Raw genomic sequence first — 24,322 nt, 5'->3', positions numbered from 1 at the left:
AATGATTTAATATTTAAATTTATGTTAATTAATAAAGTTCTGTTGTAAAAACTTTATAAATGTTTATTTTAAAAACTAGGTTTATAATGCAGATTTTCAAATATAAATTTCAATATTAAATTAAAAGATTTATGATCTTATTTTATTATCAATAAATAAAAATAATTTTTATTATATAAAATTGAAAGTGGCGAAGTAGTGCGCTACTTTCTAAATTAGTAACGAGCTACTAGGATTCTATTATTTAAAGTAGCACACTAAGACTACCGCTAATGAAAAAAGTAGCGCGCTACTTTTACAAAACTGCAATTAAAATCCGACAGAGCAGTCTATCAGTAACATCATCAATAAAATATAGGACCAGCTGATTGGACAAAAAATATTAATTTTATATTTCCTTTTTTTGCCTAATTGAATTTCATAAATTATAAAAAATAATCTTTTATAGGAGAGTTGCAGATTTTCTATTTTTATGGTAATCAATAAAATTTATGTTTTTATAAATAAAAAAAAATCATTATCAGACGCGTATCCAAGGGGAGGAATTTCATTCATCACTTTATATCATTTTAAGCTAATAAAAATTTCCTCCTACACGCCCTTCACTCCCCAAAGAATAAACACAATTTATCATTATAAGTTTGAAAGGAAATATAGTAAAAATAAATTTTTTAAAAAACGACTATAATTCAAAAAATTTTTAAAACAGGATTTTAATTTTAAAAAAAGTCAAAACCAAAATTTATTTTTATAAAAATCTAATATATCCAAAGGCTTACAATAAGTGGACCTAAAGATCTCCAATAAAATTCATCTAATAGTGCTTTCCCATCCCCCTTAGCAAAATCCTGGACATACCTTTGTGCATTATTGTAGATATTTTAAATAAAGAGATAATTTTTTTTATTCACTAGATTTTTGTTAAAAGAATAATTTCCACTATAAAAAAGTGACTCCTTATACAAGTAATGAGAATAATATTTCGATTATTCTTGGAACCAGGCTAACATTTATTTAAGATAATAGATTGTTCTTTATTTAAAAAAATTAGATGTGACAAATTATCCATTTTGTATATAAAAATATTTCTTCTTTGAATGGATAAAAATTTATATAAAAGTAATTTGGTATCTTTTGTAGGGAAAAAAATATAATAACAACAAAAATCTACAAAAAATAAAAAAAAATTATCACAAAAATATAGAGTCTGCAACATGCCTGTCCTTAACAGGTCAAGAGCATGTTCAGGAAATTAATTGAGTTCAAAAATTGTATGTATGCATACACAGTTATATATAACTACATATGTATAATTTTTAAAAATTCAAATTATCAAAATTAAATATAACTCCTCTATTACTAAATCAATTGTTTTTGAAGTATGAAAAGTGCCACGGATAATGGCATTCCAGGCATATAGTTCATTTGAATTTGAGGATGTTTATGCAAGGCCATCTATACTGAAGGAGTGTGTGGCAGGTTTAATGAATACCCAAACTATGTCCTGCAGTTTTTGAGAAGTTAACTAATTAACACTATTTCTAAGTATGAGTATCCATAATTGTCAAGAAAGAATTTCATTGCTCATCTAACCAATGGTTCTGATCTGGAATATTTTAGTGATTATTGTTCCATAACAAGACTTGGTTGATACATTTGGATGAATATAAGCCAGTATTCAGTTTGTTTCTTAGATCACATAATAGGACTGTATATTACACCATCATATGTTGTGTAAGATTAGCATCTAAACATTCATTAATACTGTCACTTTTTAGTTATCATTTTTTCCTCTTAAGGAGGAAATACATCGTTTATTGATAATATCCAAATTTATTTGCCTTGAAGCATCTGCATGTGATTACCATTTCCCAAGGGATATAGGGTGTATTATATTATATAGATGTTTTGATCATAAGTATAACACCTAAACAGAATAAACATTTAGTGTAAGTTATTAAAGAAATTATTGACATAAACTTAAAAGAAAACCAGTACTGGGTGCACCAAAAATTTTATATCTACAGCACCAAAATAATAGGGTTAAAGAGAAACCAAGCTGAGATAAAATTGTTTTTAGATTGGAAAATTATTTCCATCGATTTTTGGAGGATTTGGCAAAAATTGATATTCCACTATATTAACCAATGAAGAAATATGTTCATTTTGAATGGAAAAGTGAGCAAATTGCTTTTGAAATGTTAAAAAAAAAACTTGAAAAAGAGCCAATTTATTTTGTTTTATCAATTAAGAAACTTGGCCATTGATGCATCAAGTAAAGTGTAGGCAATGCCATATTTCATTTTATAGTGATACCAAATTTTATTATAATTTTAACTATTTTTTATATTTTGTACCGCAGTATATATATCTTTTACAAAACAAACAATTAATCGTCGTACACAATTAATAATATATATATATTTAAAATTCATAATATATTTAATTGCCTTTGAGGCTAATTGTTTCTATTACATCTATTCTCTCCTTTTTGGGCTCTCGATTTGAAACGGTATAAATTGTTTTCTTATCCGTTTTGAAGGGCTGCTTGTAATTTCGTTCTCTACCACCGTTTGCTCATTATTGTCGATTTTCATCTTATCATTTATGATGGTGTCTTTGTTTATTGAGTCTTGTATTGGGTCAATGTCTTTGGTCACCAATTCGTGTATAGGGTCAATGTCTTTGGTCATTGAGTTTTGTGTAGGCTCAATGTCTTTTGCTATCGAATTTTGTATATGATAATTTTCATTCATTTGTGGTGTAGTTTGCATCGTTTCTTCTTCTCTTCCCTCCTCTCTATTTTTTAAATCGGTGTTGTCGAACCTATGTTTTAACTGATTAATATGTCTTCTCCATACCCCTAATTTAGTTTCAACTAAAAACGCCATTGGTCCTGTTCTTTTAACGATTATACCTGGTATCCAATTCTCTTTTTAAAAATCTTTTGCATATATTTTTTCATTTATATTAAAAAAACCTGGTAACTGAGGTATATATGGATGAGGATAATTTGGTTTTATTAATTGTAAAGGTCCTATGGGTTGAAATTTAAGGATAATTGAACTTGGTGATTGTTTTGTGGTTATTTGTGGCGTATTTCGATAATTAAACAAAAAATCTTGGATTTTATTATAATCATTATGTTTTTTTAAAAAAATTTTAAAAATTTGTACTAACCACTCCGCTTCTCCGTTGGTTCTAGGGTGGTATGGGGCACTATATACATTTTTAATTGATAATTGTTTGCAAAATAAACTAAATTCTCTACTTTGAAATGGGGGGCCATTATCCGTAACAATCGTATTGGGGTAATCGAAAATAGCAAAATGTCTTAACAACAATTTTCTTACTTCAGTAAAATTATTCGTCGTCATTTTTTGTATTTCAGACCATTTACTAAAACTATCTATTATTACTAGATATATATCTCCATTAATTGGTCCGGCAAAATCTAAATGAATTCTTCCCCATGGTTTATTTGTGGAGGGCCATTTCCCTATGATCGTTTTATTGCCAGGATTATTTGTTTGACATAATTCACAATTCTTACCGTGTAATTCGATATCTTCGTTAATATTAGGCCACCAAACGTTCTCTTGTGCCAATAATTTTGTTTTAGTATAACCCTGATGCCCCATATGTAAAAAAGACAAAATATTTACTTGTAATTTTTTTGTAATTATGGTTCTTAATCCCAATATACACCCTGTCTCCATCGTGAGTTCATTTCGGCGCTGAAAAAACGGTTTTAGATTTTCCTCTATTATCTTTGGCCATCCAGTTGTAAGGTAACGTGAAACCTTTGCTAATACCGGGTCATTTCTTGTGTGCTTTTATATCTAACGCTGAAATAAATTGTGGAGCATCCGATAGTATTAAATTAATATCTAACTCTTCCCAAGCAGATGGTTTACCGTCAATTGGAAACCGGGAAAGCATATCCGCATTACTATTTTTTTTGTCCCTCGAAGTTGCAATTCATAATCATAATTTGCTAGTAGTAATGACCATCTTACTAATCTTGATGACATATCTGTTATTCTTTTATGTGGATTAAGTAACGATATTAGGGGTTTATGGTCAGTAGTGATAATGAAATGTCTGCCAATTAAATATTGTTTAAATTTAATTAATCCAAATATAATTGCTAAAGCCTCCAGCTCTATCTGACTGTAATTTCGTTCGGCAGCATTTAATGTTCGAGACGCGTATCCAATCGATTTTTCCTCGTTGTTAATGATATGAGATATAACTGATCCTATTCCATGTTGAGACGCATCAGCAACTAGAATTATCGGTTTTTCCGGATTATAATGTGTTAAAATTGGTGCTTCTGATATTAATTTTTTAAATTTATTAATTACAATTGTTTCATTATTTGTCCATTTCCATGGCACATCTTTCCTTAAAAGCCTATATAATGAAGCCGCAATAGTCGAAAAATTGTTTATAAATTTTTGATAATAATTTATTATACCGATAAAAGCTTGTAATTCTTTAACGTTTTTAGGTAACGGTGCGTCTAAAATTGCATTGACATTCTTATTTGTTGTCGTAATTCCCTCTTCGCTAACGGTATGACCTAAGAATTCAATCTTTTCTTTAAAAAAATCACATTTTTTTAGATTTAATTTCATACCGTTTATTTCTAACATCTTTAATACATTTATCAAATTTTTTTTATGACTCTCAATTGATTCCCTCGTAATTATTATATCGTCCAAATATACCGCTACTCCAGGTAATTCCTTTAATAATGAATCCATTGTTTGTTGAAAAATCGCTGGCGCTGAGGCTACCCCAAACGGAAGTCGTGTGAAACGATACAATCCACTAGGCGTGTTGATTACTAACAGCTTTTTTGCCTCCTCATCTAGCTCAATTTGAAAATATGCTTCGGATAAATCTAATACTGTATATTTACACCCATTACCTAGTGTGGCTAATAATTCATTAATTCTGGGTAAAGGATATCTATCAAAATATTTGCATTAACCGTTTGTCTGAAATCACAGCAAATTCGTAAAGATCCATCTTTCTTCAATACAGGCACAATCGGAGAAGCGATATTCGAATATTTTAGTCTTTCTAAAACTCCCATGGATTCCAGTCGTTGTAATTCCGTTTTGCCATCCACGCAAATGGTATCGGTCTACTTTTCATACATTGAAACTGAGGGTTGGATCTTACCGTTAAACTGGCCTTAAACCCTTTTAGTAAACCTAATTTTTTAGTAAATAATAATGAAAATTTATGTACAATATTATCCTCCCAAACCTCATTAACTATAGTACATTGATTTATTTTTATAACGGGTAATATATATTTACCTTTAATATTGATCATTACATTATTAGATTTTAAAATAATATCCGTTTTTGTTACTGGTATTTTTAAACGGTAAACATCTTCTATATTCAAAATGGAGACTGCCGATCCTGTGTCAATTAAAAATTTAATATAAATTTTATCTATCAATTATTTCACCTTAAATTTTTCTCGAGACTCTTCTGGAAATTCCCAATCCTCAAAACTTTCTCGCTCATTTTCTGGAACATCTATCGTTCGAATATATTCTTTCTTCCCACGATTCCTTCTGCATACTTTTTGTAAATGTCCTTTTATCCCACAATTATGGCAGATGGCATTCAAATTAGGGCACTTAGGTTTTATGTGATCTCCTAATCCACAATAGCAAATAATTTTTGATACTGGTTTGTACTTGTCATACTGCTCCCTTGTTACTGTTTTTGAGATTTTATTTATCTCCTTCCCTGCAGATAATTTTTCATACGACATTATTTCTGTAGTCTCCACTTCGGTCGCGATTTGTATTGCACTTTCCCATGTCAAGTCCTGCGTGTTAATTAATTTCATTAATATTTTTCCATTATTAATTCCTGACACTAATTTGTCCCGCAATACTGTATTATACATATCTTTAAATTCACACGTCTTTGCCTTTATCTTTAATTTATTAATATACTCTACGATGGTTTCATCTTTTTCTTGTTCCATTTTAAAAAAATAATATCTTTCTAATAGGAAGTTTGTCTTCTTCATATAATAATTTTTTAAAAGTTTAATTATGTCATCATATGATATTTCCTCTAATGTCTTTGGCAAACACAAATTAAATAATTTAGAATAAACCTCTAATCCAATATTCGCTAATAAAAATGATTTTTTGTCTTCTATTTTTGCGATTTTAAATATGAATTCCATCTTTGATAAATAAACTTCCATATTGCACTCCTTCATATTATAATTCTCCATTTGAAACGACTGCGCCATTATAGTGATACCAAATTTTATTATAATTTTAACTATTTTTTATATTTTGTACCGTAGTATATATATCTTTAACAAAACAAACGATTAATAATAAATATATTTAAAATTCATCATATATTTAATTGCCTTTGAGGCTATTGTTTCTATTACACATTTGATTGATAGTTTTAAGAGACCTATAATTTTTTTCACAAGATTTAAACTTGAATTGGAAAAAAATTTGTAATTTATACCAATTACAAGCCATTTGTCTCAAATACTTCAACATTGGTTGTTACTTATGAGAAGTTTTAAAATTTAGATATAGTAAAGGAAAAGAGAACCACTCAGATATTTTGTCTAAGTTGGGTTCAGGGAGTGCAAAACGTGAATAACTTACTTTAAGTATAGGGAAGAGATATTAATTTGTATTCTGTCTTATACATTAAATGTGAGTGTGGAAAAAAGAATTTTTTAAAAAAAAAAGTATAGATGAAGCCACAATTTAATGATAAAATCAAGGTATCTAATAATTACCAGATTATCTTGTGCCACCTCTGAAACGGCATTTTCATAAGTATGTTATAATGGATCAACATTGTTCACTAGATGCTATCCTAGCTTGCTTAGGTCTAAAACGTGGATGCACATATAGGATAATTCTTATAAGGGTCATTCCATGTGAAATGAGCAAAAAAATCAAGATTTTCGGCCGACCCCTTTCAATTTCGATAAAAAGTTGTAGAGTGGTTATATATGTTCCCATTAGATTATAAAGAAAATTTTAGCGCATTAGCAACTATATTAGCGGAGATAATCGGGGTTAAAGGTCCAAAAAACGCCTTTTTTTGCTTTTTACTGATGTTAAATAATTAGTTTTTAATTTAAAACTAAATATGATCAAATATTGAATCTAATATCAATAAGTTAATAATTGATAATTATGGCAAAAACATCAAAATTAATATTTCGAAATGAATATGATCTCCAATTTTTAATTTTTTTAAGAAATGTTATCCTTTTACTATTTTTTTAATAATTTCTTCAACAATCATGGCTGGATATTTATTTAAAAAAATATCGCTATTTTTATACTTTAAAAAAAATAGATGGCGCTATATATAATAGTTTTAATATGTTAAAATTCATTTTTTTATCGATTAAAAATATTTTAATGTATAATATATCATAAAATTCGATTATATAATTTTGTAAACCTTATTCCCCTGAGATATTCGCAGGATAAAAAATTTTTTTAATATTTCAATATAAATTAAAAATAATTATAAAATGGGACTAGCACACGAACAAAAAAAGCAGGATTAAAGGATTGCTGGAAAATTATTAAGGGAAAAATCGAAAATCACATTAATTACCAGGCCTACCCCCAACCCTCCACCCCCCTTCCCCAGACAAAGTCATACCCATCAAGACCAAGAATGTTATGAAATTCTCATTATCTTACATTATTAAAATAACCAGTGATAAAGAAAATTTCAAAGATTTTGAAAATTTTTTTAAGCAATACAAATACAAAATTATAGTTCTGATAAAAGCCGACTCATGACTGGAATAAAAGGTTGTGTATCTGTTAAAGGCGAGAAAGAATCAGTCCAAAGACTTATATTAAATAATCTTAAAGAAATATTCAAGATGTTTAAGGAAGAATACCCAAATATATCAATTAGATTCTCTAAATTTGCCGAACTTAGACCAAAAAACTGTATATTAGTTGGAGCTAGTGGCACACACACTGTTTGTGTGCGCCATTCATCAGAATGTGAAATTAATGACAAATGTAATAGCTGAAATTACAGCAGGAGAAGATAACTGTATAAATTCTTATAACTATCTTTTGGCGCAAATTATTTGTAATCCATCTCAGCCAAAATGTTATTTAACAAATTGTGATCAATGCCCTGGTATAGAATCTTTTAAGGGCCAATTATACCTGTTGTTTCAGAGAAATCGTATAGAATATGTCACGTTTAAACAATGGATCACTGTGGATAGAGCAAATCTTGAAACTATTATAAAGTCCATTGATGATTTCATCGAATATCTATTAGAAAAAGTTCAAATTTTACTGCGTCACTCATTTATAGATAAACACAAAGTTTATTTTTGAAGAATTCCAAAGAAAATTTAAAAGATGGGGAATTTTTAACAATTCTAGATTATTAAGAGAATTATTCCTTCAATTTACTAGATGAAGTTTAGGGATTTCATTGGAACAACGGGCAGGCCACTATACATCCATTTGTAGCATATTATAAATCTTGAGAAGAATTAAAAAATATAAATTTTGTTATTTTGTCCGAATCATTAAGCCAATACTAGTGCAGTCCACCTTTACCAAAAAAAATTTATTAAATTCTTAACAGCCAAATTTAATTCTAAACCAGAAAAAATAATATATTTTTCAGATGAAGCCGCGTCTCAATACAAGAATTGCAAAAATTTTCTGAACATATGCCTTCATAAATACGATTTTAATATTCCTGCCGAATGGCATTTCTTTGCCACTGCTCATGGCAAAATGCATGTGACGGTATCGGAGGAACTGTCAAAAGATTAGTTGCAAGAGCTAGTCTTCAAAGGCCAAATAAAAATCAAATCCTAACCCCATTAGAATTATATATTTATGCTAAAGAAAATATTAATGGAATTCAATTTGAATATGTATCTAATCAAGAATATATCGAAGAGGAATTAGCCCTTCGTAAAAGATTTGATTCTGCACTGCCCATTCATGGTACCCAAAATATTCACGGGGTTATTTCATTGATCAAAATAGACTAAAAACCAAAATATATTCTAATTCCAAAAAATATAATATAAAACAAGTTTCGTTTTTAAATGAAAAAATTATATTTTAAAATATTAATGGATATATAACATGTGTATATGAAGATAAATGGTGGTTAGGATATATAATCGATAAAAATGATACAAATGAAGAAGTAAAAATTTTACACCCTTGTGGACCTTCAGCCTCTTTTAAATTTCATCTGAAAGATGATATTTTAGTGTTGCCTAAATCACATATTCTCTCGCAGGTCAATCCTTCTACGACCACTAGTCGAACATATATATTATCGCCTGAAGAAATCTCACAAGCTAGCCAGGCTTTGTATTCCTTTAGATTAAGTAAGATTTAATTAATTTATAAACTATCTTAATTAGGCAAAATTTGTGAAGATTTTAAAAATTTATAATCTGAATTACAAATAAATATATATAATGCACATTGTAATCGATTTAGTATGATATATATACATTAAAATATTTTTAATCAATAAAAAAAATGAATTTTAACATATTAAAACTATTATATATAGCGCCATCTATTTTTTTAAAGTATAAAAATCGCAATATATTTTTAAATAAATTTTCAGCCATGCCAATTGTTGAAGAAATTATTAAAAAAATAGTAAACGGATAATATTTCTTAAAAAAATTAAAAATCAGAGATCATATACATTTCTAAATATTAATTTCAAGTTTTCAACTGACCATAAGATGACCCATATTTTATCAAAAATTAATTTTGATGTTTTCACCATAATCATCAATTATTACCTTAGCTATTGATATTAGATTCAATATTTGATCATATTTAGTTTTAAATTAAAAACTAATTATTTAACATCAGTAAAAAGCAAAAAAAGACGTTTTTTGGACCTTTAACCCCGAATATCTCCACTAATATAGTTGCTAATGCGCTAAAATTTTGTTTATAATCTAATGGGAACATATATAACCAGCCTACGATTTTTTATCAATATCGAAAGGGGTCGGCCGAAAAGTGATTGATTTGACATGGAATGACCCATAACTTTTTTATTTGGATACAAAAAATTTATGATTAAATCAAAATTTTTTATCATGCCACTTAATAAATTCCTAGATTAAAATATTTGAGTTGGTTCTCAGCTATGTTCTTATTTCTAGTTTTAATTTTTAACAATTTAAATCAATATAAGAAATTTTTATTTTATTGCATATATTTAGATGACTACTTTTAATCTCCCCCAAATTTTTAGAAAAACCAGTGAGGTCTTAATTTTATGCTGTACCAAGATAACTTGCTTCTACGATTCACAACATAATTTTGGTGATTATAAAATTGTGACTTAAAAAATAAAACTTTTCCTTTTATAATGTATAAGACTAATTCAAGCTGTAGCCAATTTATATTTTACTGTAGCTATGCCCATCTTAAAATGCTTTCATAATAATCTCTGGAAAAAAAAAATATATTTTTAGACTTTGCCTGACAATAAGTATATTGCATGTGTAGATTTATTATATCAATTACTTCTTTTATAATGCAATGAATTATTATTTACTAGTTGGTTAGTGTTTAAATATTTTTAATGAATACAAAATTTGATTACTTTAAAATTGTTAACTAAAAAATCTCTTATAATTAAATAAAATGTAGCCATATAAAATTTAAAAATGTTACTTATTGATGACAAAACAAAATATTGATCAGATTCTGAGCTGATTTAACAATAATTTATTGATGTAAAAATAACAACAGATATAATTTTATAAAATAAACCAAATAAGATTATTAACGATTAGATTTAGCAACTCTTTCTAATTCATCTTTTTTCTTAATAGCATACGAATTTGATGATCCCTATAAATATTTAATAAAAAATCTATAAATAAAATATTACTTTGGCAGCATTTATAAGTTCATCGGCTAAGCACTCTGCAATTGTTTTAATATTACGAAAAGCTGACTCTCTAGAACCTGTCACTATCAGGTAAATTGCTAAATTAACACGTCTCAAAGGTGAAACATCTACAGCTTGTCGTCTAACAGTTCCAGCTCTACCTATTCTAGTGGAATCTTCTCGAGGTCCACTATTGATTATTGCATCAACTAATATTTGGATTGGATTCTATAAATAGTTTTTTTCAATGCACTAATAGTGTTTAATTACTTGACCCGTCAATAAGAAAACAATTTCAAATGTATGTTCCACAATTCTGACTGCCATTAATTTTTTACCATTATTTCTCCCATGCATCATTAACGAGTTAACAAGACGCTCAACTATATGGCACTGAGCTTTTCTAAATTTTTTAGCAGCATATCTTCCACTTGTATGTGGTAAATATTTGGCATGCTTATCTTTAATAGCAATATAATCCTAAAAACAAAAAAAATTTAAATTGTATTATTTATAAACTAACAACAAGTCCTAAATCAGATACTTGTACATCATATGGATTCCATTTACCAAACAACTTTATTTCTGGAAGTTCTGTTGTAGGAAGAGGGTTCACTTGAACAATTTCTTCTGCCCATTCATCAGACATATTTCAGATGCACTCGAAGGAAATGATAGGTAGTAATGAAATTTGTTTATTTGAATTAAAAAATATTTATTTTAAAAAATAATTGTTTGTTCAAATTAGTATAACATAAAATAAATATTATAATTAGAAATGTTAAAGAATGTTGTATATAATTTTACACCTAAATAAAATGTTCAGAGTAATAGATATTTACGTTTTTTTCTTGATAAAAAATTTAATTTTACATGATTCTTAAATTTTAGCGTAATTAATGTTGTTATGATTACAATAATATTAATATTTTTCATCATAAATTATGTCAATATTGATTATTTCCTCAAGAGTGGTGTTCTCTAACGCGAATTCTGTTTTCATATTATGACTCTCAATCAGACAAGGCTCTGATAACTTAGGCAGGGACGTCGCTAGCCTTTACCATCTCAGGGGGCTCAGCTAAAAAAAAAATTATGGAGGGCTTCGCCCCCATACCCCCCAATTTGGTGGCCTTTGACCCTTTTTTGCATTCAATTTTTTTGAGGTGGGTAGACATTATTATGGGGTGGGGGGGAGGGTAAATTTATTGGGGGCTTATCTATTAAATTTTTAAATAAAATAGAGCAAAATATATTGTTGTATTAATATATTTATTATACTCTTATAATAATAGAATAATATTGCTAAACATATATCAAATCAATATATTGCACACAATCATAGACATTATTTTCAAATAAATCTTTCTTCTTTAAAAGGGTTGTACATTCTCAGCAAACTCATATTCATGCCAAAAAACTATAATAATGAATTCATAGTAAATGAGGGGATTTTTAAATAGAATCCATATTTTAAAAATTAACTCATTTAAATTCACAATATTTTGATAGTTAGTAGTTATGCTAAAATAATTTAAGTTATTCTTGTTTAAATCTATGAAAGAAGTACCATTATAATTAAAAATATATAATTACGTGGAAATATCGCCATCAAGGGTGACAAAAAATTTTTAAAGGGGTGGGCAGAAGTTTTTTAAGTGAGGGGGATTTGCTTCCAATAAAAATTCTGACACGTAGACCCTGATCATAGGCGTAGCCAGAAGGGGGAGGCAAGGGGAAATTCTCCTTCCCTTCAGAAATTTATCACTTTTTGTGAATATAATAAAAAATAACCCCCATAGTCCTCCCCCCCCCCACTAACAATAATTTTAAAGAAAGAATGTTAAAATTGATATTATTTTATAAAACTATTCATCATAATTTATACATTTTTGGATAAAAGCATTTATATATCAAAAAATGAACCAAAAATGCTTTTTAAGAAATGGAATATAAGCCAAAGAGTAGTCTTAAGACAAAAGTGAATGTATTATAATTATTAATAATATATCCATAAAATTACTAAATAATATAAATTATCAAATATAATTTTTTATAAAGTGAGTATTTTTTTTTTTAATTTATAATCTATATTATAATTTTCCGATGTCCTCACTATACATCGTGACGTTATCTCATCGCTACGTCATGTCATCGGTACGTATTTATTTTTATTTTTTTTATTTGTTGATTTTATTTATTTATTTTATACAAACAAATGATCCTGCCAATTTTTCGACATTATTACTTTTAGCAATTTAGAACTATAAAAAATACTGCTTGGACGATGGTTCAACAAGTTAATTATTTTCCTTGAATTTATTTTTAAATATATTATATTTTTTATTATTTTTAGCGATTATTACTTTTAGCGATTATTACTTTTAGCGATTATTACTTTTAGCGATTATTACTTTTAGCGATTATTACTTTTAGCGATTTAGAACTATAAATAATACTGCTTGGACGGTTCAACAAGTTCATCATTTTAATTGAATTCCTGAAATCGGCCAGTTATTTAAAAAAATTCTCTAAATAAGGGCACTCTAAAACACACTTAATCAAAGTTTCCTTTTCACAGATTTCATAAGTTAAATATTAGAAGAAGAGATTATTAAATTAAGCTAAATTCTTTTAAAAAAAAGAAAAGATATATACTCTTTTAATACTTACATATCACTTACACTTTTCACTCCATACTCTTCATTTTCAGGCATCTAATCCTTATAATTGCCTTATTTACTTATATCTGTTTGTTTTCTGAAGTTTAAATATTTAAATAAGAATATTAAATTAAGTTAATTATACTAATTATTTTATCTACTTTATAAATTAAGAATAAGAATCTTTAATTAAGTTAAAGCGTTGTGTAAATTTAATCAAGAAAGTGTTAATTAAAAAAATAGGAAATTTGAATGCAGGTTGATCTTATGTGGTTCAAAAACATTATTACCAATGTAAACTGGGTTACTCTTTAACACTTACTTTCACTGCATCACTAAATATCACAAAATTTCAAGAAACTACTTCATATAAATTGTCTTATTCAATCACATTTCCCTGTTTTGAAAATTTTAAATATTATAAGTCTATTAAATTAAGTTAAATTAAACTGAATTTCTCTTCACATATAAGGGCAGACATTATTTTGTCATGATTCTCTTTATATGGGTTGGACTGGGCTTAAAAAATATTTCTCAAAATTAAACCTATATTGGAATTTTTTAATGTTAAATGGTAGTCTTATGTTATTATTTTTATAAAGTAATATATTTTACCCGTAGACTAATTGGTAAATCAGATATTTCCCCTTCATTAATTATAAATTTAATATCTCTGGGCTTGGTTTCAAAATTATTAGGGATTGAGGTGGGCTTGAGAAAATCTTTTTAAATATTAAGATCTTGGATGCTTGGATATTTTTCCCAGTTATTGTAGGCTTGAACCTATATTGGGATTTTTTAATGTTAAATGTTAGTCTTATGTTAATATTTTTATAAAGATATATATTTTAACTCAAAGAATAGTTTTCAGTAACATACAAAATGTATACTGATTATGCTATGCTTACAACATATGTATCCCTACTAAAGATATCACTAACATTCATTATTTTAACAACAGTCTCAAATAATATGGTAAAAATCAAAATTTAAAAAATACTAAAATTCTCTTTTCCTTTCTTTCCCTTTTAATTTCTTTTATTATCTTCCCCTTTCTCAAAATTTCCCTTTCCTATCTTCACTTTTTAATTTTCTTTTTCTTTATCTTTACCTTCCTTTCCCTTTTAATTTCCCTATTTTCTTTCCATTAAAATTTCTCTTATTTCCCTACCTCAGAATACACACTCCAGCCGAAAGCTGGGTTAATCAAAAAATAAATATCATTCAATTCTTAATTCAACTCATATTCAAGCAAAAAAATTATACTGGGTCATATGATGTGAAGCCCAATAAAATATACAAAGTTATTCATCTATATATACTAAAAATGCTTATACTTGATTGTACAAGTGGTATATTGACTCCTCATCAGGTTCAATGTATTTATTTTTTAAAATTATTCTTTTGTTTATATTTTAGATAACAAGCCCTGTCTTAACCTCACTTAATGATTGTACAGGTGGTGATTTATTCGTCATTAATAAAATAAAAAGATGGCAGGTCAATTAAAAAATGAAACGCGCTAGGGACAGGGTTGCCATGTCTCCCCCCATCAGCGGGAGACTCACCCAATTTTTTAGTTTACACGCAGACATCTCTCTCTCACAAAACTACCGCAATTGAAAATCTCCCGCAAAAATCTACCGCAATTTTTTAATTTCTCCTGCAATTTTTTTAAAAATGTATATAACATTTTTAATATATAAATAATAATTTTGAGAGACAGTAATTGATTATTTTTATATTTTAAAATAAATTTTAAATATTTATTCGAAAAATATGTCTAGTTTGTAAATTTCTTTCTATCCTGTTTTATTTTTATCCAATAATAAATCAACATCATTTCATTCATATAAGTCAGTACAGGGGAGTATATCAACATCGATTGCATTACAAAAATATTCTCCAAAAATAATAAATAATACAGATGCAACTACAGCTGCGGAAATCGTATACACCTATCATGTAGTTCAACATTCACAGAGCTATATCATCACAATGTGGGTCGAATCTTTTTCCCATGATATTTAACGACTCCAATATAAGTGCAAACCTTACTTGTGGTAGAACAAGAGCAAGGCTATCACAAACAGATGCATCTAAAAAGGAAAATATTAAAATATTTCCCTTGATCTTTCGCTATTTCAACAAGAATAAAAACATTTCAATAAAACTGTTAAAATTGTTTTCTTCGGATAGTGAAAATCTAACGATGAAACTAACCACATAATGGTAAATATAGCTGATTCAGGGTTATCAATAATTTGCATGTCAGCTGCGCTGATAATGCCTCTGTAAATTTTGGCAAAAACCAAAGTGTATTTACCAAATTGAGGCAGCACAATAATGACTTATTAATACCAATTGGCTGTATATGCCATATACTACATAATTCTTGCAAGAAGGCAATGAATGTACTATCTGTGGATGTCGAAATAATTGTGATGAAATGTTTTAACAAATTTAGTTCATCAATTAAAGAGTTAATGAATTAAAAGTGTTGGTGGAGTGGTCTGACTTGGGATGGTGTGAGTTGTTGCGATACTTTTCTATCAGGTGGTTGTCATTAGTACCTGCCATTGATTTAATTTTAAAATTTTACAAACCCTTAAAAAAATACTTATTAAATAAAGATTTTAAAAGCTCTCCTAAAATTTTAAAAAATTTTTACGAGTATGAAATGGCAGAAGCATATTTAGGATTAGTTTCACATTTTGGAAATCTACTTCATGCAGTTAATATTTAGTTGCAATCAGAATATTCTTTATTAATAAAGATTCACAAAATCATTCTACAGCTCTGTTCATCTCTACAGTTAAAAATTGATAATAAATTTTATGGCGCTATTGCTAAAAATATTATATTAAAATGAATAATACTCTAATTAATACATTTTTAAATGAAGCAGATATTTTTATTAAGACAATTTTAGAATATTTACAATCAAAATTTGATTTTAATAACACATATATAAATATTATGACCTTGGATCATTTGTAATTTAATAAATAATTAAAAATACCGATAGACATTGATGTCTTGTTTGAGGAGATCGTAATTCTCTCTATTTTTTATGATTCGCCAAAATACTTAAATTAGATGGTCTAAAAGCAGAGGAGAAATGGCTTGAACTTTTTCGTAATAACAAAAAATCCCCATCCTTAGAAAAAATAGGCGAGTATGTCTTCTCCTTACCTCATTCTAATGCCTCATCCAAGCGCATTTTTAGCCTGATGAGGATTGCCTGGAAAAAGGAGAGAAATCGGATTGCTTTAACAACATTAGAGGCCGAGCTAATGGTAATGGTTAAACAAATTTCTAATATGTCATGCCAGGAATTTTATAAATATCTTAATAACGACGGTAAACGTTTAGTTTTATTATTTATATCTAAAATAAAATATAATTAACATTATAAATATTTAATTTTCCATATTTTTTTTATATTAAATAAATTTTATTTATATATTTTTATAAAATAAATATATTTTTTACATTGTAAATCAAAAACAGAGAGCATTCCTATCTCCTCAAACAAGACATCAATGTCTATCGGTATTTTTAAAATATTTGAACATTTTATATAGTTTTAGCAATGGCGCCATAAAATTTATTGTCAATTTTAACTGTAAAGATGAACACATCTGCAGCGTAATTTTGTGAATCTTTGTTAAGATTCTTCTGATTGCAACTGCACATTAACATCATGTAGTAGATTTCCTACATGTGAAATCATTCCTAAATATACCTCTGTCATTCATTATTGAAAAAAATTTTCAAAATGTTAGGACAGCTTTTATAATCTTTATTTAAGAAATATTTTTTTAAAGGTTTATAAAATTTTAAAATTCTATCTATGGCGGGTATTATAACATATCGCAACCAACATTGTGCTGACTCAATTCTTTAAATACACTCTGGTTTTTCCCAAATTCACTGAAGCATTATCAGATCAGAAAGCTGACATGCAATTAATTGATAATCCCGAATCTGCTATATTTACCATTATATGGTTAGCTATGACTTTGGAATTTTCACTATTTGAGGGGAAAAAATTTAATAGTTTTATTTAAACGACCTTAATTTTGTTGAAATAGCGGAGGATCAAGAATATTTCCCTTATTAGATGCATCTGTTAGAATTGCATATGTATGCCCATATTTCAAATCGTCAAGAATTGACCTCCCGGATTCAGGTTCTAAAACATTGATGATATTCCTGCTCATTTTTGTTCTACAGGTAAAGTTTTCATTTATCTTGGAGTCATTAAATATTATGGGGAAACGATTCTACCCATATTGCAATGATAAGTAGCTCTGTGAATGTTGTACTACAAGATAAGTGATTACAATTGCCGCAACTGTAGATGCATCTGTATTATTTCTTATTTTTGGAGAATATTTTTGTTTTGCAATGGATGTTGATACACCCCCCACTGATTATAATAATGTCATTGAACTTTAGTAAATAAAATAATTATCATTGAAATGAGTACAATATTACCTTATTATATATTTAAACGTGATACGTGATAATTAAGAGCCTATCCCTATAAGGTTATACACACACATACACGGTAGATTAGATTTCCAATTGCGGTCCTTTTGCGGGACATTCGCCTAAAATATATTTTTACATTGTAAAATTAAATCGTTTGTTTTTTTATAAAATTTTATCGTTTACATTCTTTTATATTTAAAAAATATCTTTGGTTTTTTTAAATAAATTAATATATTTTAATAAATCAAGATGTTATTTTATTTTGAAAAATAGTTACCGACTTTGTATTTATATACTGTGTTGTGATGATTTGATGAAACATATTGACGATTAAATTAAAACCCATTCATATAAATCTTTGCAAAAATAATTAAAATATAGACAAAGAATTATTGAAATTTCTTTTATTATTCCTTTTGATATTTTAGCAAATATTATAATTTTATATGAATGGGTTTGAATTTAATCGTCAATATGTTTCATTAAATCATCACAACACAATTATAAAAAATAATAGGCGGATTGTTAAGTCAATTCAAAATCCCGGCTGAAAAAAAATTCTTTTTAGCAATTTTTATATTTCTCCTCCAAAATACCAAATTTCTCCCGCAATTTGAAAATTTTGACCTGGCAACCTTGACTAGGGATCGTGAGGCCTTATAAAATCTACCAAGAACGCAAAATAAAGTTAGCCATATATATATATATAAATGCATAAATGTTCTTATATATTTTTATATTTTAGAATACATCTATTTTAGCTTCTGATGATATTCCCACTATTTCTAGGGAGTTTAACCTTATATTGACTCCTCTTCAGGTTCAATGCATTTATATTTTTTAAATTATTCTTTTGTTTTTATTTTAGATAACAAACCCTGTCTTAACCTCATTTAATGATTGTACAGATGGTGATTTATCCATCATTAATGAAAGAAAATGATGGCAGGTCAATCAACAAAAGAATAGCTATAGGAATTGTGAATACCAGCAAAATATACTAACAACACATAAAAAAGTTAGTGTATATATATATATATACTAAAAAGGCATAAATGTTCTTATATTTTTTTATTTTTTAGAATACATATATTTTAGCTTCTGCTGATATTCGCACTATTTCTAGGGAGTTGATCCTAATCTTGACTCCTCTGCAAGTTTAACGCATTCATTTTTTTAAATTTTTTTATTTGTTTTTACTTTAGATAACAAACCCTGCTTTATTTTCTCCTTATAATTGTTTAAATATTGATATATCTACCATTAATAATCATACAAAATAAATGTTCAGAAAAACATGATAGTCTTGATAAGTCTCCAACTAGATAAATTTTATTTTTTGATGATAGCCTCCCAACTACTAGAGATATGCATATATTGACCCCTTTGCAAGTTCAGTACAGTATTTTAATGTTTGTTTTATTTCAATAATAATGTTTTATATATTTGCCTGATTTCCTTATTTTTTTAGGTTAACCCAAACTTGATCCCTTACATAGCTACAAAACATGATATTTCTAAAAGGTAAGCAAAGAAAAAAATGGCGACTCAACAAACGCCTTACACATTCTAGAATTACAGGTATGCAGGATAATAAGGATCTACGCCTGATATTAACTCCCCTGCAGGTTTTTAATGTTTTATATATAGGTTTATTTTATATTCACCCAGATACCTTCAACTGATATTTCTATAACCACTACCACCTTCCCTATGGCACCTCTACCATGCATATTTCGACATATATTTGATGACCACCACTCACCTATATTAGATATCGGAAACATGACAGAAATATGCGCCTTCTGCAATGCTAAAATGTGGAATGGAGAAAAATTATCAAAAAGCTCATGTAGAAATATTCAGTTTTCTACATGTTGCTTGAATGGGAAGGTAATTTTATTTAAAATTTCTCAATTACCACCAAATTTATTACGTTTATTTACCGGGGATCATTGTTCATCATCCCACATTTTAATAAACATAAGAGCATATAATTCTCCACTGTCATTCACTTCACTAGTAGTTAATATAAATAATAATTTATCCAATTCGTGATCAGGTAATTATACCTTTCAAATTAATGGACAGGTTCATCATCGCATTGATTCACTCCTACCAACATTAGGGGAAACACCTAAATTTGCCCAATTATATATACATAATACGCCTAGCGACATTTTATCACACGACACTTTATCATGCGACACTTTATCATGCGACACTTTTTCATGACGACACTTTATCACGACGACACTTTATCACGACGACACTTTATCATGACGACACTTTATCACGACGACAATTTATCACGACGACACTTTATCACTCAGCCATTTGATAACGCGACACTTTATCACGCGACATTTTATCATGATATACTTAAAACTTAATTTATTATAATTGAAAAGTTAAATTTTGATAATATCTCATTTTTTGACTTTCATCATGATATACTTAAAACTTAATTTTATATATTTGAAAAGTTAAATTTTGATAATATCTCATTTTTTGACTTTCATCATTACTTAAAACTTAATTTTATATATTTGATAAGTTAAATTTTGATAATATCTCATTTTTTGACTTTTCCATCTAAATTCCAATATTTAAAAATTTAAATTAATTTTTTATGTTAACGCGACACTTTATCATGATATACTTAAAACTTAATTTAATATATTTGAAAAAATAAAATTATGATAATATCTCATTTTTTGACTTTTCCGTCTAAATTTCAATATTTAAAAAATTTAAATTAATTTTTTTTTGTTAACGCCACACTTTATCATGATATACTTAAAACTTAATTTAATATTTGAAAAAATAAAATTTTGTTAATATCTCATTTTTTGACTTTTCTGTCTAAATTTCAATATTTAAAAAATTTAAATTAATTTTTTTTGTATTTCATATTTTAATTTACATAAATATAATTTTTTTAAACTTAATTATCATCTTATATAGGGAAACAGGAGACATAAGCAATAATTTTCTATTTATACTTTTTATTAATAAGTAACTATAAATCAATAAAACACTACACTTAAATTAATGTGTTTATCTATTGATATTTTTTAAGCTAATCGTTTTTTCACAAAGATTTATAATTTGTACAAATTCAGGTTTTGTATTTACCCATAAATATAATAATATTTTTTTTTCTATATATACCTCAATTTTCTATATTATTATATATTAAAGAATATTTTTTTTATTAATTATAATGTTTGAATTAAGATTTACATCGAAAAATAAACCTACCCTTTTATATCAAAATTACGAATATACTAAATTTAGGACAAATAAAAATGAATCAATATGCTGGAGATGCGCCAAATATAAATCTCTAAAATGCCATTCTTTTATTACAACAAAATTGAATGATATCTTAAAAGGTCCTCTTGATCATACTCATGAGGGTAACATTTCAAAATCTTATGTAGGAAAAGCAATATCAGAAATGAAATCCAAATTAAGTGAATATTCTAGTCCTTCTTTGGTCCATGCAACAACATTGTTAAATTATGATAATAATACCTTGATGGTTATGCCAAATAAGTCTGCCCTTCCTTACAAAGGCATAAAAAATCGATCTCTACCATTATATTGCCTCCTATCCCTAAGGATCTCACTTTCTTATATCCGGAATGTTACAGGGATATGCTCAAATACGATTCTGGGCCAGATGATAATTTAAGATTTATAATGTTGAGCACGGACGAACTACTCGAAGGATTATCAAGATCGGATATATGGATATGTGATGGTACCTTTAAAATTGTACCTGAAATATTCTTCCAACTTTATATACCATCCACTTTCAAATTGCACCGGGCGCGAATCCTGTTGGTATATATTGCTTATTACCAAATAAAACGGCGCATACATATGCAAGGATGATAAAAGTAATCATATTATATATTTTAAGAGATGTAATTTAAATTTTATTATAGGAGCTGAAACAATTACTACCAGGGGCGCTTCCGAGGAAAATATTGGTGGATTTCGAACAGGCACCGATAAATGCGTTTAGAGCTGGGTATCCACTCGCAGATATCCTTGGATGTTATTTTCATCTAAATGAGAGCGTTAATAGAAAAATAAACGATTTGGGATTAAAAGAGATGTATGAGTCGAATGACGACTTTCGATTGTATAGTAGGTGTTTATCGGCTCTTGCATATGTCCCAGAGGATGATGTTGGAAACTCATTTGATACTTTGGCAGAAATATTTGGTGAATTGAATGGCTCATCTGAGCTAATTTCCTACTTTGAGAAAACCTATATCCGAGGACGTAGAAATCCCAGTAAAAAAATATTTTTTTTATTATAAATTTTTATATTTATAGGGCAACGAAATAACTTTGCAGCGCCTTTATATAATGTAAGACTATGGAATAAACACAATTCCACGTTAGTAGGTGTCGCCCGAACAACAAATTGTGTTGAAGGGTGGCACTATGGAATTCAATCCCTATACCAATGTTCTCATCCAACACTATGGAAATTTTTAGATGGGATACAAAAAGATATGCAGAAACATAAAGCTCTATATCTTCAAGTCGTGATGGGAACAACACCGTACTTATCAAAGAAATATGAAGATATAAAAAGACGAATTCAGATTTGTGTTTCAAATTACGGATTGTCGGATTCTTTAATATATTTAAAAGCTATTTCCCATATTTCGTGCAATTAAATATATTATAAATAATTTATATTTTTTACTCGTGATATATTGATTTATAGTTACTTATTAATAAAAAGTATAAATAGAAAATTATTGCTTGTCTCCTATTTCCCTATATAAGATGATAATTAAGTTAAAAAAAATTATATTTATGTAAATTAAAATATGAGTTTTTCTCAATAAAAAAAATTAATTTAAATTTTTTAAATATTGGAATTTAGACGGAAAAGTCAAAAAATGAGATATTATCAAAATTTAACTTTTCAATTATATTAAATTAAGTTTTAAGTATATCATGATAAAATGTCGCGTGATAAAGTGTCGCGTTATCAAATGACTGAGTAATAAAGTGTCGTCGTGATAAAGTGTCGTCGTGATAAAGTGTCGTCGTGATAAAGTGTCGTCGTGATAAAGTGTCGTCATGATAAAGTGTCGTCGTGATAAAGTGTCGTCGTGATAAAGTGTCGTCGTGATAAAGTGTCGTCGTGATAAAGTGTCGCATGATAAAGTGTCGCGTGATAAAGTGTCGCGTGATAAAGTGTTGCGTGATAAAGTGTCGCTTGATAAAGTGTCGCGTGATAAAGTGTCGCGTGATAAAGTGACTCCAAATCACATAATAGTATAAATGAGATAGAAAACAGACATAACCAGGTTCCGTTTTTAGATCGTTGTCTTTTAATGGAATTGCAGGATATTGTTCACACCTACAACCCCTTTGCTTCTCAATTTTTGAGAGTATCTTCTATGATCGCTAATGGCGTTCCTAACATATCCTTAAACTTAAAATCTACTCCAAGTTTTGACATACGTTATCGCAATAAACCTACCTCATTTGAAATAGCAGTATTATTACCTGGTGATGGCAGTGATCATATAGCTCATAGAGATATTATCTTAAAAACTATATCTGTTCCTTTAAGACGTAGAGCTCCATTCCTCATACGATCCCTTGCAATATGTTCTTTAATAAATATGTTACCTGCAGAGAGTACTATGCCTATCGCTTTATGGTCAGGCAGGATGATGAGAATGTTATTTTAAGATCCAAACGTCTTTTTCACCAATTTTTCGTCGACAGTTATGCCAAACAGGAAACGCTTCGATTAAATTTTATACGTAATAATCAATCCAAATTACGCGTCGAACTCTATCAAGGCATACATGATGCTATTTTAGAGGGAGATACTAATGCTGACAATCTTGGCAGAAGAATAATTTTGCCTTCTTCTTTTACCGGTGGCCCAAGGCATATGCATCAGCTTTATCAGGACGCAATGGATATTGTACGCTGCTTTGGTAAGCCATCATTATTCATTAATTTCACCTGCAACCCTAAATGGGATGATATAATGCGTGAATTATTTCCTCATCAGACCCCAAGCGACCGCCCAGATTTAGTTTGTAGCCTTTTTCGTCAAAAATTAAAATGTCTAAAAAAGGATTTGCTCTATTATCGTGTTCTTGGCGGAGTAATCGCTCATATAGATGTCATAGAATT

The 24,322-nt window shown here is 28.0% G+C and overlaps 3 protein-coding genes across 3 annotated transcripts; 1 reads left to right on the top strand and 2 right to left on the bottom strand.

Moving 5' to 3' along the window:
* Positions 1 to 2,477: 2,477 nt before the first annotated feature.
* LOC135925075 (uncharacterized) lies at positions 2,478 to 3,641 on the bottom strand. The gene is made up of 3 exons (XM_065460238.1): positions 3,272 to 3,641; positions 2,981 to 3,121; positions 2,478 to 2,932 (listed from the first exon to the last, which is right to left on the bottom strand). Exons 1-3 carry the CDS (start codon positions 3,639 to 3,641, stop codon positions 2,478 to 2,480), a joined length of 966 nt encoding a protein of 321 aa, XP_065316310.1.
* Positions 3,642 to 10,724: 7,083 nt separating this feature from the next.
* LOC135922404 (uncharacterized) lies at positions 10,725 to 11,655 on the bottom strand. Its single transcript, XM_065456784.1, has 4 exons — positions 11,491 to 11,655; positions 11,238 to 11,447; positions 10,968 to 11,195; positions 10,725 to 10,927 (listed from the first exon to the last, which is right to left on the bottom strand). The coding sequence occupies exons 1-4, from the start codon at positions 11,614 to 11,616 to the stop codon at positions 10,859 to 10,861; spliced, it is 633 nt and encodes a 210-aa protein (XP_065312856.1). The 5' UTR covers positions 11,617 to 11,655; the 3' UTR covers positions 10,725 to 10,858.
* Positions 11,656 to 21,925: 10,270 nt separating this feature from the next.
* On the top strand, positions 21,926 to 22,833 carry LOC135925067 (uncharacterized). The gene is made up of 3 exons (XM_065460227.1): positions 21,926 to 22,038; positions 22,087 to 22,441; positions 22,484 to 22,833. Exons 1-3 carry the CDS (start codon positions 22,030 to 22,032, stop codon positions 22,831 to 22,833), a joined length of 714 nt encoding a protein of 237 aa, XP_065316299.1. The 5' UTR covers positions 21,926 to 22,029.
* Positions 22,834 to 24,322: the final 1,489 nt, after the last annotated feature.

Source organism: Gordionus sp. m RMFG-2023, chromosome 1, assembly GCF_954871325.1.
Source record: "Gordionus sp. m RMFG-2023 chromosome 1, tfGorSpeb1-WG-v2, whole genome shotgun sequence".
NCBI lineage: Eukaryota > Metazoa > Nematomorpha > Gordioida > Chordodea > Parachordodidae > Gordionus > Gordionus sp. m RMFG-2023.
Note: the sequence above shows the minus strand (reverse complement) of the source record. Positions and strands in the feature narration are given on the sequence as shown.

Excerpts from the sequence above, each read along its gene's own strand:
- LOC135925075 (XM_065460238.1), bottom strand. The coding sequence starts at position 3,641 with ATGGGGCATCAGGGTTATACTAAAACAAAATTATTGGCACAAGAGAAC. Across the intron at positions 3,122-3,271 it reads TAATGGCCCCCCATTTCAAA|ATTTTTTGTTTAATTATCGA; the intron begins GTAGAGAATTTA and ends ATAAAATCCAAG. Across the intron at positions 2,933-2,980 it reads ATATATACCTCAGTTACCAG|AGAATTGGATACCAGGTATA; the intron begins GTTTTTTTAATA and ends ATTTTTAAAAAG.
- LOC135922404 (XM_065456784.1), bottom strand. The coding sequence starts at position 11,616 with ATGTCTGATGAATGGGCAGAAGAAATTGTTCAAGTGAACCCTCTTCCT. Across the intron at positions 11,448-11,490 it reads TATCTGATTTAGGACTTGTT|GATTATATTGCTATTAAAGA; the intron begins GTTAGTTTATAA and ends TTTTGTTTTTAG. Across the intron at positions 11,196-11,237 it reads TTTTCTTATTGACGGGTCAA|AATCCAATCCAAATATTAGT; the intron begins GTAATTAAACAC and ends AACTATTTATAG.
- LOC135925067 (XM_065460227.1), top strand. Across the intron at positions 22,442-22,483 it reads CCGAGGACGTAGAAATCCCA|GGCAACGAAATAACTTTGCA; the intron begins GTAAAAAAATAT and ends TTATATTTATAG.